We start from the raw sequence: 18,081 nt of genomic DNA on the forward strand, positions 1-18,081 counted from the left end.
CTCAGACACTGTGGGCCCTGTGCGCTCGCGTTCCGCTGCCATGGCAGCAGGGGAGGGGTGGGGTGGTAGGAGCAGTGGCAGCTCCACCAGCAGCGGCTGCCTCAGTCTGCAGTCGATGATGAGTAGCTTTCTTCACCAGCGCAGTGAGGAAACTACTAACCAGCCGCAGCAGCAGCAGCATCAGGTGGACCTGGAGCAGGACCTCAAACAACAGGCTTGGGCCTACTTGGACAGCACCCTGCCAACCGAGGTAGACAATCCCCTTGACTACTGGGCAACGAAACTTGACCTTTGGCCCCAACTAGCTGAATTTGCCCTTGAAAGGCTGTCATGCCCGGCCAGTAGCGTGGCATCGGAGCGCGTGTTTAGTGCGGCAGGAGGTATTGTAACTCCGCGGAGGACACGACTGTCCACCCAAAGTGTGGAGAGACTCACGTTTGTGAAAATGAATCAGGCGTGGATTAGTCTGGATTTCAAACCACAAGTTCCTGACACAACTGACTAAATCTGCCATGAATCATGCCCCAAACATGTGCCACTTTCAGGTCTCCTCACACTGCTGGTGTGTTCCATTTTGTCATAGGGTGCTGGCAGATTTCGGGCCTCCCATTGCTGCTGCCAGGCCCGTAATCTGCCATGGGCCCCCGTACCGCCTCCTCATGCTGCTGCCAGGTCCAGAGTCTCTCATGGGTCCCTGTACGGCCTCCCATTGCTGCTGTCTCCATCGCCACACTCTGCCATGTGCCACTTTCAGGTCTCCTCACACTGCTGGTGTGTTCCATTTTGTCATAGGGTGCTGGCAGATTTCGGGCCTCCCATTGCTGCTGCCAGGCCCGTAATCTGCCAGGGGCCCCCGTACAGCCTCCTCATGCTGCTGCCAGGTCCAGAGTCTCTCATGGGTCCCTGTACGGCCTCCCATTGCTGCTGTCTCCATCGCCACACTCTGCCATGTGCCACTTTCAGGTCTCCTCACACTGCTGGTGTGTTCCATTTTGTCATAGGGTGCTGGCAGATTACGAGCCTCCCATTGCTGCTGCCAGGCCTGTAATCTGCCATGGGCCCCTGTACTGCCTCCTCATGCTGCTGCCAGGTCCACAGTGTCTCATGGGTCCCTGTACGGCCTCCCATTGCTGCTGTCTCCATCGCCACACTCTGCCATGTGCCACTTTCAGGTCTCCTCACACTGTTGGTGTGTTCCATTTTGTCATAGGGTGCTGGCAGATTACGGGCCTCCCATTGCTGCTGCCAGGCCTGTAATCTGCCATGGGCCCCTGTACCACCTCCTCATGCTGCTGCCAGGTCCACAGTGTCTCATGGGTCCCTGTACGGCCTCCCATTGCTGCTGTCTCCATCGCCACACTCTGCCATGTGCCACTTTCAGGTCTCCTCACACTGTTGGTGTGTTCCATTTTGTCATAGGGTGCTGGCAGATTACGGGCCTCCCATTGCTGCTGCCAGGCCCGTAATCTGCCATGGGCCCCTGTACCGCCTCCTCATGCTGCTGCCAGGTCCACAGTGTCTCATGGGTCCCTGTACGGCCTCCCATTGCTGCTGTCTCCATCGCCACACTCTGCCATGTGCCACTTTCAGGTCTCCTCACACTGCTGGTGTGTTCCATTTTGTCATAGGGTGCTGGCAGATTACGGGCCTCCCATTGCTGCTGCCAGGCCCGTAATCTGCCATGGGCCCCCGTACCGCCTCCTCATGCTGCTGCCAGGTCCAGAGTCTCTCATGGGTCCCTGTACGGCCTCCCATTGCTGCTGTCTCCATCGCCACACTCTGCCATGTGCCACTTTCAGGTCTCCTCACACTGCTGGTGTGTTCCATTTTGTCATAGGGTGCTGGCAGATTACGGGCCTCCCATTGCTGCTGCCAGGCCCGTAATCTGCCATGGGCCCCCGTACCGCCTCCTCATGCTGCTGCCAGGTCCACAGTGTCTCATGGGTCCCTGTACGGCCTCCCATTGCTGCTGTCTCCATCGCCACACTCTGCCATGTGCCACTTTCAGGTCTCCTCACACTGCTGGTGTGTTCCATTTTGTCATAGGGTGCTGGCAGATTACGGGCCTCCCATTGCTGCTGCCAGGCCTGTAATCTGCCATGGGCCCCTGTACCGCCTCCTCATGCTGCTGCCAGGTCAACAGTGTCTCATGGGTCCCTGTACGGCCTCCCATTGCTGCTGTCTCCATCGCCACACTCTGCCATGTGCCACTTTCAGGTCTCCTCACACTGCTGGTGTGTTCCATTTTGTCATAGGGTGCTGGCAGATTACGGGCCTCCCATTGCTGCTGCCAGGCCCGTAATCTGCCATGGGCCCCTGTACCGCCTCCTCATGCTGCTGCCAGGTCCACAGTGTCTCATGGGTCCCTGTACGGCCTCCCATTGCTGCTGTCTCCATCGCCACACTCTGCCATGTGCCACTTTCAGGTCTCCTCACACTGCTGGTGTGTTCCATTTTGTCATAGGGTGCTGGCAGATTACGGGCCTCCCATTGCTGCTGCCAGGCCCGTAATCTGCCATGGGCCCCCGTACCGCCTCCTCATGCTGCTGCCAGGTCCAGAGTCTCTCATGGGTCCCTGTACGGCCTCCCTTTGCTGCTGTCTCCATCGCCACACTCTGCCATGTGCCACTTTCAGGTCTCCTCACACTGCTGGTGTGTTCCATTTTGTCATAGGGTGCTGGCAGATTACGGGCCTCCCATTGCTGCTGCCAGGCCCGTAATCTGCTATGGGCCCCCGTACCGCCTCCTCATGCTGCTGCCAGGTCCACAGTGTCTCATGGATCCCTGTACGGCCTCCCATTGCTGCTGTCTCCATCGCCACACTCTGCCATGTGCCACTTTCAGGTCTCCTCACACTGCTGGTGTGTTCCATTTTGTCATAGGGTGCTGGCAGATTACGGGCCTCCCATTGCTGCTGCCAGGCCCGTAATCTGCCATGGGCCCCCGTACCGCCTCCTCATGCTGCTGCCAGGTCCACAGTGTCTCATGGGTCCCTGTACGGCCTCCCATTGCTGCTGTCTCCATCGCCACACTCTGCCATGTGCCACTTTCAGGTCTCCTCACACTGCTGGTGTGTTCCATTTTGTCATAGGGTGCTGGCAGATTACGGGCCTCCCATTGCTGCTGCCAGGCCCGTAATCTGCCATGGGCCCCCGTACCGCCTCCTCATGCTGCTGCCAGGTCCACAGTGTCTCATGGGTCCCTGTACAGCCTCCCATTGCTGCTGTCTCCATCGCCACACTCTGCCATGTGCCACTTTCAGGTCTCCTCACACTGCTGGTGTGTTCCATTTTGTCATAGGGTGCTGGCAGATTACGGGCCTCCCATTGCTGCTGCCAGGCCCGTAATCTGCCATGGGCCCCCGTACCGCCTCCTCATGCTGCTGCCAGGTCCAGAGTCTCTCATGGGTCCCTGTACGGCCTCCCATTGCTGCTGTCTCCATCGCCACACTCTGCCATGTGCCACTTTCAGGTCTCCTCACACTGCTGGTGTGTTCCATTTTGTCATAGGGTGCTGGCAGATTACGGGCCTCCCATTGCTGCTGCCAGGCCCGTAATCTTCCTTGGGCCCCCGTACCGACTCCTCATGCTGCGACGTTGCAACAAGGTGGAATTCAACCCTACATATGTTAGACCACCTTTACGAACAGCGAAAGGCCATCACCGATTTCCTGATGTTACAAGCGGATAAAGGTACTCCCCTGTGTAACTTAGATGTCAGCCATTGGCAGCTCATGCGTGACACCTGCCGCTTGCTCAGGCCCTTTGAGGAGGCCACGCTATTCGTGAGTCGGCAGGACTATGGGGTGAACGACGTCATTCCTCTGTTGCACGTCCTGGAACAAATGCTGTTAACAATGGCTGGTCAGGGTGCGGTAGACGTGGCGCACAGATCTCAACGCCACATGACCCCTGTGGAGGCAGGACAGGTAGAAGAGGAGGAGGTAGAGGAGGACATTGGTGCTCAGGAATTATTGAGTGAAATGGGTGGTTTTTCCACTCAGCGGACAGGAGTGGAGGAGCAGGAGCATCTGGTAGAGGAGGAGGAGACAGAGGACCCAGACGCACCGTGGCAGTATGCTGTGGAGATGGAGGCAGGGAGTCCCTCGCATTCCTTGGCACAAATGGCCCATAGCATGCTCGGTTGCTTGCGTAGCGACAGCCGAATAATAACCATCAGACAGAGGGATGACTTTTGGCTGTCCACCTTGTTGGACCCTCGCTACCGTTCAAAAATGGTGGCCTTTTTCACACCTGCTGAGAGGGAGGCCAAAATAACGTACTATAAAAACCACCTATGTAGTCAGTTGGTCTCTGCCTTTCTGCGCCAACGTCCATCCTCAGACACTGTGGGCCCTGTGCGCTCGCGTTCCGCTGCCATGGCAGCAGGGGAGGGGTGGGGTGGTAGGAGCAGTGGCAGCTCCACCAGCAGCGGCTGCTTCAGTCTGCAGTCGATGATGAGTAGCTTTCTTCACCAGCGCAGTGAGGAAACTACTAACCAGCCGCAGCAGCAGCAGCATCAGGTGGACCTGGAGCAGGACCTCAAACAACAGGCTTGGGCCTACTTGGACAGCACCCTGCCAACCGAGGTAGACAATCCCCTTGACTACTGGGCAACGAAACTTGACCTTTGGCCCCAACTAGCTGAATTTGCCCTTGAAAGGCTGTCATGCCCGGCCAGTAGCGTGGCATCGGAGCGCGTGTTTAGTGCGGCAGGAGGTATTGTAACTCCGCGGAGGACACGACTGTCCACCCAAAGTGTGGAGAGACTCACGTTTGTGAAAATGAATCAGGCGTGGATTAGTCTGGATTTCAAACCACAAGTTCCTGACACAACTGACTAAATCCGCCATGAATCATGCCCCAAACATGTGCCACTTTCAGGTCTCCTCACACTGCTGGTGGGTTCCATTTTGTCATAGGGTGCTGGCAGATTACGGGCCTCCCATTGCTGCTGCCAGGCCCGTAATCTGCCATGGGCCCCTGTACCGCCTCCTCATGCTGCTGCCAGGCCCGTAATCTGTCATGGGTCCCTGTACGGCCTCCCATTGCTGCTGTCTCCATCGCCACACTCTGCCATGTGCCACTTTCAGGTCTCCTCACACTGCTGGTGTGTTCCATTTTGTCATAGGGTGCTGGCAGATTACGGGCCTCCCATTGCTGCTGCCAGGCCTGTAATCTGCCATGGGCCCCTGTACCGCCTCCTCATGCTGCTGCCAGGTACAGAGTGTGTCATGGGTCCCTATACGGCCTCCCATTGCTGCTGTCTCCATCGCCACACTCTGCCATGTGCCACTTTCAGGTCTCCTCACACTGCTGGTGGGTTCCATTTTTGTCATAGGGTGCTGTATGGCCTCCCATTGCTGCTGCCTCCACCGCCACACTGTGGCTCCACACTCTGGTTTTGGCCCCGTGACTGCCCAAATGAGTGAAGTGTGCGGTGATTCTAAGATCGACGGCACTCATCTGCATGTCATACTGACTGACAGTATTATTTCTCTTCCCCAGCAGACTCCAAGGGCATTTAAATTAAAGGTACAGTGTTCTGCACTAATATAAAGGCTCTCTGAAGCCTAGAAACACCCTTTTATAAGTTAAATTCGCAGCGAATATATTCGCCTCGAATCAAATTTATTCCTCGAATTCGCCGAATCAGCCGAATCGAATTTTTGAATACTTCGCTCATCTCTAATTACCTCCATGGTGGATGTTAATAGCGCTTTGGCAACTATACTTAGAAATGTTAAATACACATTTTCAAAAACTGTCAAATACAAGGCACAGAGAAAAAAATAATTTACATTTCCGGTTAACCTTTAAAGCCTCCAACCTTCAAACCTTCAAACTGCTATAATTTAGGTAAAGCTTATTAATGGAAAATGAACATGGTTTTTGTGGGGCACTGCCACCCTAAGCATAGGCATTCTATTGTGAAAGAAGAGAGGTATCAACAGTCATATCTATCAAAACAGAGGAAGTGGATGTCATAAGACTGCAGGATAGATACAGAAAGAGTAAAGTAGAGGAAGGGAAAGAAAAAAGAGGACAAGGAAGATAAGAAAATAGAGGGGGGGGAGATGGTGAAGGAGGCTAGAACAGGGGTGGGCAAACTTTTTGACTTGAGGGCCGCAATGGGTTCATATATTGGACCCGAGGGCCGGACCAAGAGTAGATGAATGATGTGTATGTGTCATCCATAGTAAGTATAATAATATTCCCCCATAGTAAGCATAGTAATTAATCAGCCATATAGTAATTCATCCCCCATAGTAATTCATCCCCCATATAGTAATTCATCCCCCATAGTAATTCATCCCCCATATAGTAATTCATCCCCCATAGTAATTCATCCCCCATAGTAATTCATCCCCCATATAGTAATTCATCCCCCATAGTAATTCATCCCCCATAGTAATTAATCCCCCATATAGTAATTCATCCCCCATAGTAATTCATCCCCCATAGTAATTTATCCCCCATATAGTAATTCATCCTCCCTATAGTAATTCATCCCCCCTATAGTAATTCATTCCCCATATTAATTCATCCCCCATATTAAGTCCCTAAGTCCCCCCTGTGTTAATTCACTTACCTTTGCTCCGTGCGTTCCTCTCGCCGTGTTCCCGTGCCGTTTCGGTCTTCAGGGCGGACTGTGAGAGGAGCCTAACTCCCCTCACGTTCGTCACGCTGCCCCACCTACACACATCCTGACAGCCATCCTGACAGTATCATCCTCCGCGGGCTGGATTAAAAGGTCCGCCGGGCCGTATACGGCCCGCGGGCCATAGTTTGCCCATTGCTGGGCTAGAAGGTTAGGAGTGAGATATCCAGGAGTGAGGTTCATCAACTGAAGTAACCACTTGAATGAGAGGTGAAGCATTTTCACAATGTTGGACTTTACTTGTTAGCTCTAGTTACATGAATTTGATGACTAAAACCTTCAAAGACGAGTAAAAATTTTTTTTTTTATACTGCAGATTTTCAATTATGTCTGGAAAAAACTATACAAAAGTCTCAGAATTTGTTCTTCTAGGATTTGGAAACCTTCACATTTTAAACATTGCATTCTTTATAGCCTTCCTAATCATCTTTGTATTTACTATCACAGGAAATCTTCTAATCATTGTGTTAGTATCCATCACCCCAGCCCTTCGGTCCCCCATGTATTATCTCCTAAGCCATCTCTCATTTTCAGATCTCTTAATTTCAACCAACATTCTTCCAAACATGCTTGGCAGTCTTCTTCTTGGGGAGGAAAAAATTACTTACTGTGGCTGCATCACACAGTTTTATTTTTTCAGTGGCACAACCATTACAGAATGTCTCCTCCTCTCAGTCATGTCCTATGATCGGTACTTGGCCATCTGTAATCCTTTGAGGTATTCCAGTATCATGAACATGATGATTTGTGTCAATCTTTCGGTTTGGCCATGGCTGTTGGGTTTTACTCTAAATTTTATAGCTGTTCTACCTGTTTCAGATTTTGATTTTTGTGCTGATAATGTCATTGACCATTTCTACTGTGACCTCTCCCCTCTTCAGAAGCTCTCTTGCTCAGACACTTCTTTGGTTGAACTAGAAGCTTTTGTTTTTTCCATACCGATATTTATTTTTCCATGTGGTTTTATCGTGGTGACATACATCTACATCTTCCACACTGTTTTCAGTATACCATCCACTACGGGCAAACAAAAAGCTTTTTCAACCTGCAGTTCTCACCTTCTTGTGGTGGTGACATTTTATGGGACACTGATAGCTAAATACATGATACCCTCTAAAGGACACTCTTTGCTTATTAATAAGATTGTATCTCTACTTCACACTGTGTTTACGCCTTTATTTAACCCTGTTATATATAGTTTGAGGAACCAAGATATCAGGACAGCACTTCAAAAACATTTTTGTTCTTAGGTCTGCACACCTGCTATGCCCATTGTAAGGGTTTCCTACCGTCTCTGCTGTAACAGGAGGAGCTGGGACACCCAAAATTCTCAGGTGGACAGCACTTGAGTTTGAAATTAAAGGGGAGAGATCTTATTGTGGCTGTGCCCAAGAAAGTCGGGGGATGTCCCAGCCTACCAGGCTCCTCCTAAGACTGAAAGATCACTTTGGGAGGGTTGGTCTTTTAATCCCATCATGGCTAGATTTAGATGGCCAGATTTAGCTGGAATTTACAGGCATGTAGCTGCTAGAATCTTATGGTTAAAGCATTGTGGAATATGGCCAATTTCTTGTTTTATTATATATATATATATATATATATATATATATATATATATATATATATATATATAAAAATAATTGTTTCGTATATTTATTATTTTGAATAAATATTTACTGCAGAGTGCCTCCATGACTCCAGTTTACAAAAAAAAACTGGGCTTTCTAGTAGGCCACTAGAGGCAGAGTAACCCTCTGTAAACCTTAACAACTGTATATGTATTTAGAACTTACACAAACACATCTTTTATGAATCGACGTGTGCAATTCATTTCGCTATGAATTGAAATTCGGACTAAAATTTTGATATTCGGAGATGAGATGTATCCGAATTTTCAAATCACAATAGTAACGAATTTTAATGAATCCAAAACAAATTATAACGAAATGGATTATCCAAATTTGAATTAGCAAAATGAAATTGAGCATTTGAGAATTAATTTGATTTCAAAATGGAAACATATTGCAATAAATACAGTAAGGTATATAAGTGAAATAAGATGATGATTCTTACTTAGGCTGTTTTATAGAATAGAACAGAATAAAATATATTAAAAAATAAAAGAAGAGAATAGAAAATAAAAAATAGAATAGAAAATAAAAGAATAGAAAAAAATAGAATGGATTAGAATAGAAAAGAATGTTGAATCAATTAGAAAAAAAAATATATGAAACAAATCCAAATATACAAAATGAATTCCAAAAACGAATCATTCAAACATAACGAATATGATGAAATTAAGTTATTAACTTAACCATTTCAATACCGGGCAATTTTCCCCCTTCCTGTCCAGGCCAGTTTTCAGGTTTCAGCGCTCTCACACTTTGAATGACAATTGCGCGGTCATACAACATTGTACCCAAACTAAAATTTTATAATTTTCTTCACACAACTAGAGCTTTCTTTTGGTGGTATTTAATCGCCGCTGGGGTTTTTATTTTTTGCTAAATTAACAAAAAAAGACTAAAAATTTTGAAAAAAAACACACGTTTTTCTTTGTTTCTGTTATAAAAGTTTACAAATAAATAATTGTTCTTCATAAATTTAGGCCGAGATGTATTCTGCTACATGTCTTTGGTGAAAATAACCCAAATTAGGATGTATTATTTAGTTTGTAGGAAAGTTATAGAGTTCACAAACTATGGGATAGATCTGAATATTGATCAATCCTGAAGTACTGACAGCCAATCTAATTTCTTGAGGTCCAAGAATGTCAGAACAGTACAGATATCCCCCAAATGATCTCTTTTTGCAGAGTAGACCGATGTACTTCATAAGAGGAATGGCGAGTTTTTTGAAGTTGTATTTTTTTGTCATAATTTTTCGGAAAATGAAAAAATGAAATCACTAATTTTTTTTTACATATTGTCACCAGTGCAGTACAGCGTCATCATATAACTGGCATGGCGGTGATCAGGGACACTGACTGGTGACAGTTTGAAAAAAATATATATATACTTTTTTATTTGTTTTTATTATTTTTTATTAATTTTTTTTTCCTTTTGAGATTTTTTTTTCAGATTTCACTATGACCAAAGTAGTACAATGTTACCATAGTAACATTGTTCTACTTTGGGGAAGTGATCAGTATTTGTTTTTTTTTGTTTTTTTATATGACACAATTTGCTTATAGCAAAGAATTACTTTGCTATAAGCAAGCATTTACCTGAATGACATCGATTCATTCAGGGTTTTTTTTTTTTTTGTGCTTAGTTGTGATTTGGCCACAGCTAATCACATGACATGTGCATGTGATTAGCTGTGACCATTCACAGCTAGACACTAGTATACAATGGATGGCATGAATGAAGCCATCCATTGTATACAACTGTCATGTGACCTGCTGTGATTGGTCACGGCAGGTCACATGGTACCGGCAACGGGGGCCGATACTCAGATCTGTCATCGGCCGTGTTCGAGGTACACGGCCGGTGACAGTTCTCGCTGCTGCGCGGCTCTGCAGGAGCACGATCTGCGCATGTGCGGGAGGACGCCATATGGCGTCCACCCGGAACGCTGATGACATTTGGCGGCCGCCATTCGGCCATAGGGCGGGCGGCAAATGGTTAATGAACAAAACAAAACTAATTTTCCATCATGCACAACTCTATTTATGAATATTAATACACACTGATAGGATTATTTACATCAGATGGATCTCTTTTACACCAAATTTAATAGGGCACAATAGCAGAGAAGTGCAGGTGCAATAGGGTATGGGGTAGAGCCAAAGTTGGGGGCACAGGTAAGTAGCAGAGTGTTAGGTGCCTGGCATCTGATGGGACATCCTGGGTTTTGAAAAGTAGGAGGAGTTAGTCTGATAGTACAGACGTTCTAGGCCAGGGGTGGGCAAACTTTTTGACTTGAGGGCCGCAATGGGTTCATATATTGGACCCGGGGGCCGGACCAAGAGTAGATGAATGATGTGTATGTGTCATCCATAGTAAGTATAGTAATATTCCCCCATAGTAAGCATAGTAATTCATCCCCCATAGTAATTCATCCCCCATATAGTAATTCATCCCCCATATAGTAATTCATCCCCCATAGTAATTCATCCCCCATATAGTAATTCATCCCCCATATAGTAATTCATCCCCAATAGTAATTCATCCCCCATATAGTAATTCATCCCCCATAGTAATTCATCCCCCATATAGTAATTCATCCCCCCTATAGTAATTCATCCCCCCTATAGTAATTCATCCCCCCTATAGTAATTCATTCCCCATATTAATTCATCCCCCATATAGTATTTCATCCCCCACAGTACTATTCCCCCCCAAGTAGTAAGCCAAGTCCCCCCTGTGTCAATCCACTTACCTTTGCTCCGCGCGTTCCTCTCGCCGTGTTCCCGCGCCGTTCCGGTCTTCAGGGCGGACTGTGAGAGGAGCCTAGCTCCCCTCACGTTCCTCGCGCTGCCCCGCCTACACACATTCTGACAGCCGATGTTTGCCACACTCCGTGGGCCAGATTAAAAGGTCCGCCGGGCCGTATATGGCCCGCGGGCCGTAGTTTGCCCATTGCTGTTCTAGGCAATGGTAGAGTGCCAACACTAGGCAGTAGCGGTGCAGTACAGGAGTCGTAGAATGTAGTAGGGCAGTAAGTAAGTAGGAGACTCCACAACAAATTTCCTATCTGTCACGGTAATGCAGGAGGAGAGTGCGCCCTGTTGTATTCTTTTTTCCTAGCATCAAGATTCCCCGATCTATCAAGGGCGGCACCTCAGCGAGTTCTAGATTCCGTGTTCTCTGTGTAGCATGAAGATCTGAGTGCTGGTTTTTGGTATTTGTTATAAAAGATGGGGTCGTGCTAAGTAAATTGATACCCAACATGTCAAGCCTTAAAACTGCACACACCCGTGAAATGGTAGCAAACTTTGGCACACAATATTTTCCATGGGCAATGTTTTGAAAGTCGCTACAGGTCATCGGTTTAGAGCTGACAGCGAACAATGGAACTTTTAGAATAATTGCACTTGCTTTGGCGTTCCTAGCGATATATAACATGTGTAACAAAACTGCCATTTTCATTCACAGGAACCCCCAACGTGTGTGTTCATATTTGTATGTGCATATACATGGGGGTCGAGGGGGTCTCTACATTTTTTTGGGGTAGTTTTAGGTAGACATGTGCCATTTGTTTCCCTATGTATTAAAATTTGGACAACTTTTTCGTTAATCGAAGATTTGGTCTCTGAATTTCCGAATCACAATAAACGAATTTCAGCTTATAAAATATAATAAAACAAATTATCCAGATTCAAATGAATTTGAAATGGAAACATATTGCAATACCTACAGCAAGGTATAAAAGTGAAGTAAAATGGTGATTCCTGCTTAGGCTGCTCTATAGATTAGGAAAGAATAGAAAAAAAAACTGAATAAAATAGAATAGAATATAAAATAAAGGAATATAATACAAAGAAACATAGAAAAGTGACGGCAGAATAAAAACCGAGTGGTCCATCGAGTCTGTCCATTTCTTTTTTTGTGTGTGTGTTTTATTTTGGCGGGGTTGTTTTTTTTTTTTTTGGTTAACTTTTTTGTCTGAGTATAGATCTATGCTTGCCCCAAGCATGTTTGAAGCTATTTACTGTTGATTGGCTCACTACATCTGCTGCACGTTTATTCCAAGCATCAACTACTCTTTCAGTAAATTAGTACTTTCTGAGAATAGAATAGAATAGAACAGAACAGCATAGATAGAATAGAAAATAAGGAAATAGAATCGAAAAGAATAGAACAGAATATAAAATAAAAGAATAGAATAGAACAGAACATAGAATATAAAATAAAAGAATAGAATAGCATAAAACATAATAGAATATTAAATAATAGAATAGAAAAAGATTAGAAAATAAAAGAATGAAATGGAATAGACTTTAAAAAAATAGAATAGAAAAAGATTAGAATAGAAAATAAAAGAATAAAATAGATTAGACTATGAAAGGATATAACAGATTAATTTAGAACAAATATAGCAGTCTTCCGAAATGTGAATTTTGAATTTGGAATCAATTTGAAAAATAACAAATATTTGAAACAAATCCGAATATACAGAATTAATTTAAAAAATGGATCATTGTAACAAAGATTATTATTATGATTAAATGAAATGATTAACTTCACAAACGAATCCAAAACAAAAATAAATGTGTCTGCTAACTCACCCCTGACCAATTGTATGTCTGCTAACTCACCGCTGACCAGTCATGTGTCTGCTAACTCACCCCTGACCATTTGTATGTCTGCTAATTCACCGCTGACCAATCGTGTCTACTAACTAACTCCTGACAAATCATGTGTCTGCTAACTCCCTGCTGACCAGTCATGTGTCTGCTAACTCTCTGCTGACCAGCCATGTGTCTGCTAACTCACCACTGACCAATCAAGTGTCTGCTAACTCACCGCTGACCAATTGTGTATGCTAATTCAACACTGACCAATCAGGCGTCTGCTAACTCAATCCTGACCAATCATGTGCCTGCTAACTCACTACTGACCAATCATATGTCTGCTAACTCACCACTGACCAACCATTTGTCTACTAACTCATCGCTGACCAACCATGTGTCTACTCACTGCTAACCAATCATGTGTCTGCTAACTCCCTCCTGACCAATCATGTGTCTAGTAACTCAAACCAAACCAATCATGTGTCTACTCCCTCATCGCTGACAAATCATGCATCTGCTAACTCACTCCTGACCATTCATATGTCTGCTAACTCACCGCTGACCAATCATGTGTCTGCTAACTCATGGCTGACCAATCATGTGTCTGCTTACTCACTCCTGACCAATCATGTGTCTGCTAACTCACCGCTGACCAATCATGTGTCTACTTTTTATTCATGCTCCTCATACATTATATACTCCTAACTTCTGCACCATGTACATTATATACTTCTGATCCCTGCACTCTATACATTATATACTCCTGATCCCTGCACTCTATACATTATATACTTCTGATCCCTGCACTCTATACATTATATACTCCTGATCCCTGCACTCTATACATTATATACTTCTGATCCCTGCACTCTATACATTATATACTCCTGATCCCTGCACTCTATACATTATATACTCCTGATCCCTGCACACTATACATTATATACTTCTGATCCCTGCACTCTATACATTATATACTCCTGATCCCTGCACACTATACATTATATACTTCTGATCCCTGCACTCTATACATTATATACTCCTGATCCCTGCACTCTATACATTATATACTCCTGATCCCTGCACTCTATACATTATTTACTTCTGATCCCTGCACTCTATACATTATATACTTCTGGTCCCTGCACTCTATACATTATATACTCCCGATCCCTGCACTCTATACATTATATACTCCTGATCCCTGCACTCTATACATTATTTACTTCTGATCCCTGCACTCTATACATTATATACTTCTGATCCCTGCACTCTATACATTATATACTTCTGGTCCCTGCACTCTATACATTATATACTTCTGATCCCTGCACTCTATACATTATATACTTCTGATCCCTCCACTCTATACATTATATACTCCTGATCCCTGCACTCTATACATTATTTACTTCTGATCCCTGCACTCTATACATTATATACTTCTGGTCCCTGCACTCTATACATTATATACTCCTGATCCCTGCACTCTATACATTATATACTCCTGATCCCTGCACTCTATACATTATATACTTCGGGTCCCTGCACTCTATACATTATATACTTCTGATCCCTGCACTCTATGCATTATTTACTTCTGATCCCTGCACTCTATGCATTATATACTCCTGATCCCTGCACTCTCTGCATTATATACTCCTGATCCCTGAACTCTATGCATTATTTACTTCTGATCCCTGCACTCTATGCATTATATACTCCTGATCCCTGCACTCTATGCATTATATACTCCTGATCCCTGCACTGTATGCATTATATACTCCTGATCCCTGCACTCTATACATTATATACTCCTGATCCCTGCACTCTATACATTATATACTCCTGATCCCTGCACTCTATACATTATATACTCCTGAACTGTATACATTATAGTCAATTACTGTATAATAACATACGTCTGACCGAGGTGTTCATTGTCTTTATGGTTGCTGGCTATTCAATGAAGTTGTTCTTTATGGTAAACTCCAGTTCCTTAACTATTAGGCCACTGGGGCTTTGCTTGTTTTTTTTTTAGTTTTTTTATGTTGTTTTGTGGAATGTAAATTAGTGTACAACCTGTTTTAATTGAAGATAAATAGGGAGGTCAATGGTTGTCACCACAATATTTATACTTTATGTCTATTTATCTATAAATGACAAATAAAATTGATGCTTTTCTGTATTGTCCGGTTGTGGGGACCTTACAAGTCCAATTTCTTCACCAATAGATTTATCTCCAGATGGGAGAGTCTACCTAATACTCCAGCGTCTTCTTCACTTTCTGTGGAAGACTCTTCAGAATATTCCAGGTCCTCTGCGTTTACAGCATCGTTGTCACATTCCATGGAAGGCTCTTCAGAATACTCCAGACCCTCTGCGTTTACAGTGTTTTCATCACTTTCCATGTAAGACTCTTCAGAAAACTCCAGGTCCTCCACATTTACAGCTCCTCTGTCACTTTCCATGGAAGGCTCTTCAGAATACTCAAGTCCTCTGTGTTTAAAGCGTCTTCATCACTTTCCATGGAAGGCTCTTTAGAACACTCCAGGTCCTCTGCGATTACAGCGTCTTCATCATTTTCCATGGAAGACTCTAGAATACTCCAGGTCCTCTGTGTTTACAGCGTCTTCGTCACTTTCCATGGAAGACTCTTCAGAATACTCCAGATCCTCTGTGTTTTCAGCGTCTTCGTCACTTTCCATGGAAGACTCTTCAGAATACTCCAGATCCTCTGTGTTTTCAGCGTCTTCGTCACTTTCCATGGAAGACTCTTTAGAATACTCCAGGTCCTCTGTGTTTTCGGTGTATTCGTCACTTTCCATGGAAGACTCTTTAGAATACTCCAGGTCCTCTGTGTTTTCAGCGTCTTCATCACTTTCCATGGAAGACTCTTTAGAATACTCCAGGTCCTCAGTGTTTACAGCATCTTCGTTACTTTCCATGGAAGGCTCTTCAGAATATTTCAGATTCTCCATGTTTATCAGAATCCCTTGGACTTTATAAGTCATAAATTCCTCCATCATCATAATAAAATGTTTTAATTCCATGAGAGTCTGAAAAGAGAAAAAGACATTCATCAATGTTTCTGATTGATACAGAAAATGGTGACAAAGCTTGGTGACCCAACCCCATGCAGCAGATAACCCCAAGAGGGATTGTTCAACCCCAACTCCTTCTAGTGGTCAAAAGAAGCATTAGATGTAGAGGCTGCATTCATTTTGTTTCTTTCAGGCTAAGTATATTTTCTGCAGGTACAGAAAAATGCCTTTTATTCCTGTTAGAAATCCAGTGACGTTCCTGTGCCCTGAGCTGAGATCTAAGTAATACTGTCTTTCTCAGCTTCTGTCTGTGAACTAAGCAATCCACTCTGTGTAATGGAGATAAGGAGAGATGAAGGTGTTTGTAGTTCTAATCAGGCTAGGGTGACAACACTTCTTTTCCATAGGTACAATAAGTCAGTGTTGTCACCCCAGGACAGGAAGTGTGTTAAAGGCAGGGTCACCAAGGTAAATAATAGAGGTCTAAGCTGTGAGCCTTACACATTGATATTAATTATCCCCAATAATAAACAGAATTCATTTGGATGAGTCCCCAGACCATGTAATTGTGCAGTGACCACAAGATCACAAACTTGAAGAATTCTGCACAAAATTACATCTTAGTCGCTGCTAAAAATCTCCCCTCCCCCATTCCTGGTTGTTCATATACTTACCGGCTGTGGTGTAACTGCTGGGAGTGCTTTCCTTGTTCCACCTTGGCCCAGTCAATCATCTCAAAAAATGGGTGCTTCCTGATGTCACGTACCAAGTATGTCCATGTTTCCTGGTCTCCCCATAGGAGCTGTAAAGAAGAAAGAAATATGATAAGAAACACTAAGAGAACAATATGTGACCAACAGAACTCCCCATTGTAATACTGGATCCTGACAGTGACATACAGTATCTCAACACACAGCCATTAATGTCTAAACCGCTGGCAACAAAAGTGTGTACACCCCTAAGTGACAATGTCCAAATTGAGTCAAATTAGCCATTTTCCCTCCCCGGTGTCATGTGACTCCTTAGTGGTACAAGGTCTCAGGTGTGAATGGGGAGCAGGTGTGTTAAATTTGGTGTTATCGTTTTCACCTTCTCATACTGGTCACTGGAAGTTCAACATGGCACCTCATGGCAAAGAACTCTCTGAGGATCTGAAAAAGAGAATTATTGCTCTACATAAAAATGGCCTAGGCTATAAGAAGATTGCCAAGACCCTGAAACTGAGCTGCAGCACGGTGGTCAAGACCATACAGCGGTTTAACAGGACAGGTTCCATTCAGAGCAGGCCTCGCCATGGTCAGCCAAAGAAGTTGAGTGCACATGCTCAGCGTCATATCCAGAGGTTGTCTTTGGGAAATAGACCTATGAGTGCTGCCAGCATTTCTGCAGAGGGTGAAGGTGCGGGGGGTCAGCCTATCAGTGCTCAGACCATACGCCACACACTGCATCAAATTGGTCTTCATGGCTGTCGTCCCAGAAGGAAGCCTCTTCTAAAGATGATGCACAAGAAATCCCGCAAACAGTTTGCTGAAGACAAGCAGACTAAAAACATGGATTACTGGAACCATATCCTGTTGACACCAAGATCAACTGATTTGGTTCAGATGGTGTCAACCGTGGCGGCAACCAGGTGAGGAGTACAGAGACAAGTGTGTCTTGCCTACAGTCAGGCATGGTGGTGGGAGTGTCATGGTCTGGGGCTGCATGAGTGCTGCCCGCACTGGGGAGCTACAGTTCATTGAGGGAACCATGAATGCCAACATATACTGTGACATACTGAAGCAGAGCATGATCCCCTCCCTTCGGGGACTGGGCCGCAGGGCAGTATTCCAACATGATAATGACCCCAAACACACCTCCAAGACGGCCTTGCTAAAGAAGCTGAGGGTAAAGGTGATGGACTGGCCAAGCATGTCTCCAGACCCAAGCCCTATTCAGCATCTGTAGGGCTTCCTCAAATGGAAGGTGGAGGAGCGAAAGGTCTCTATCATCCACCAGCTCCGTGATGTCGTCATGTGTGAAGAGGACTCCAGGGGCAACCTGTGAAGTTCCGGTGACCTACATGCCCAAGAGGGTTAGGCAGTGCTGGAAAATAATGGCAGCCAGACAAAATATTGACACTTTGGGCCCAATTTGGAG

At 45.1% G+C, this 18,081-nt stretch overlaps 1 protein-coding gene across 1 annotated transcript; it reads left to right on the plus strand.

Annotated features, from left to right (window-relative positions):
• The first annotated feature begins 6,986 nt into the window (after positions 1-6,986).
• Positions 6,987-7,910, plus strand: LOC149459525 (olfactory receptor 6B9-like). The gene has a single exon (XM_089681009.1). The coding sequence runs from the start codon at positions 6,987-6,989 to the stop codon at positions 7,908-7,910; it is 924 nt and encodes a 307-aa protein (XP_089537135.1).
• The last annotated feature ends 10,171 nt before the right edge of the window (positions 7,911-18,081 follow it).

Source organism: Staurois parvus, unplaced genomic scaffold, assembly GCF_062004578.1.
Source record: "Staurois parvus isolate SC_StPar_1 unplaced genomic scaffold, SC_StPar_1.0 ptg000255l, whole genome shotgun sequence".
Lineage (NCBI taxonomy): Eukaryota > Metazoa > Chordata > Amphibia > Anura > Ranidae > Staurois > Staurois parvus.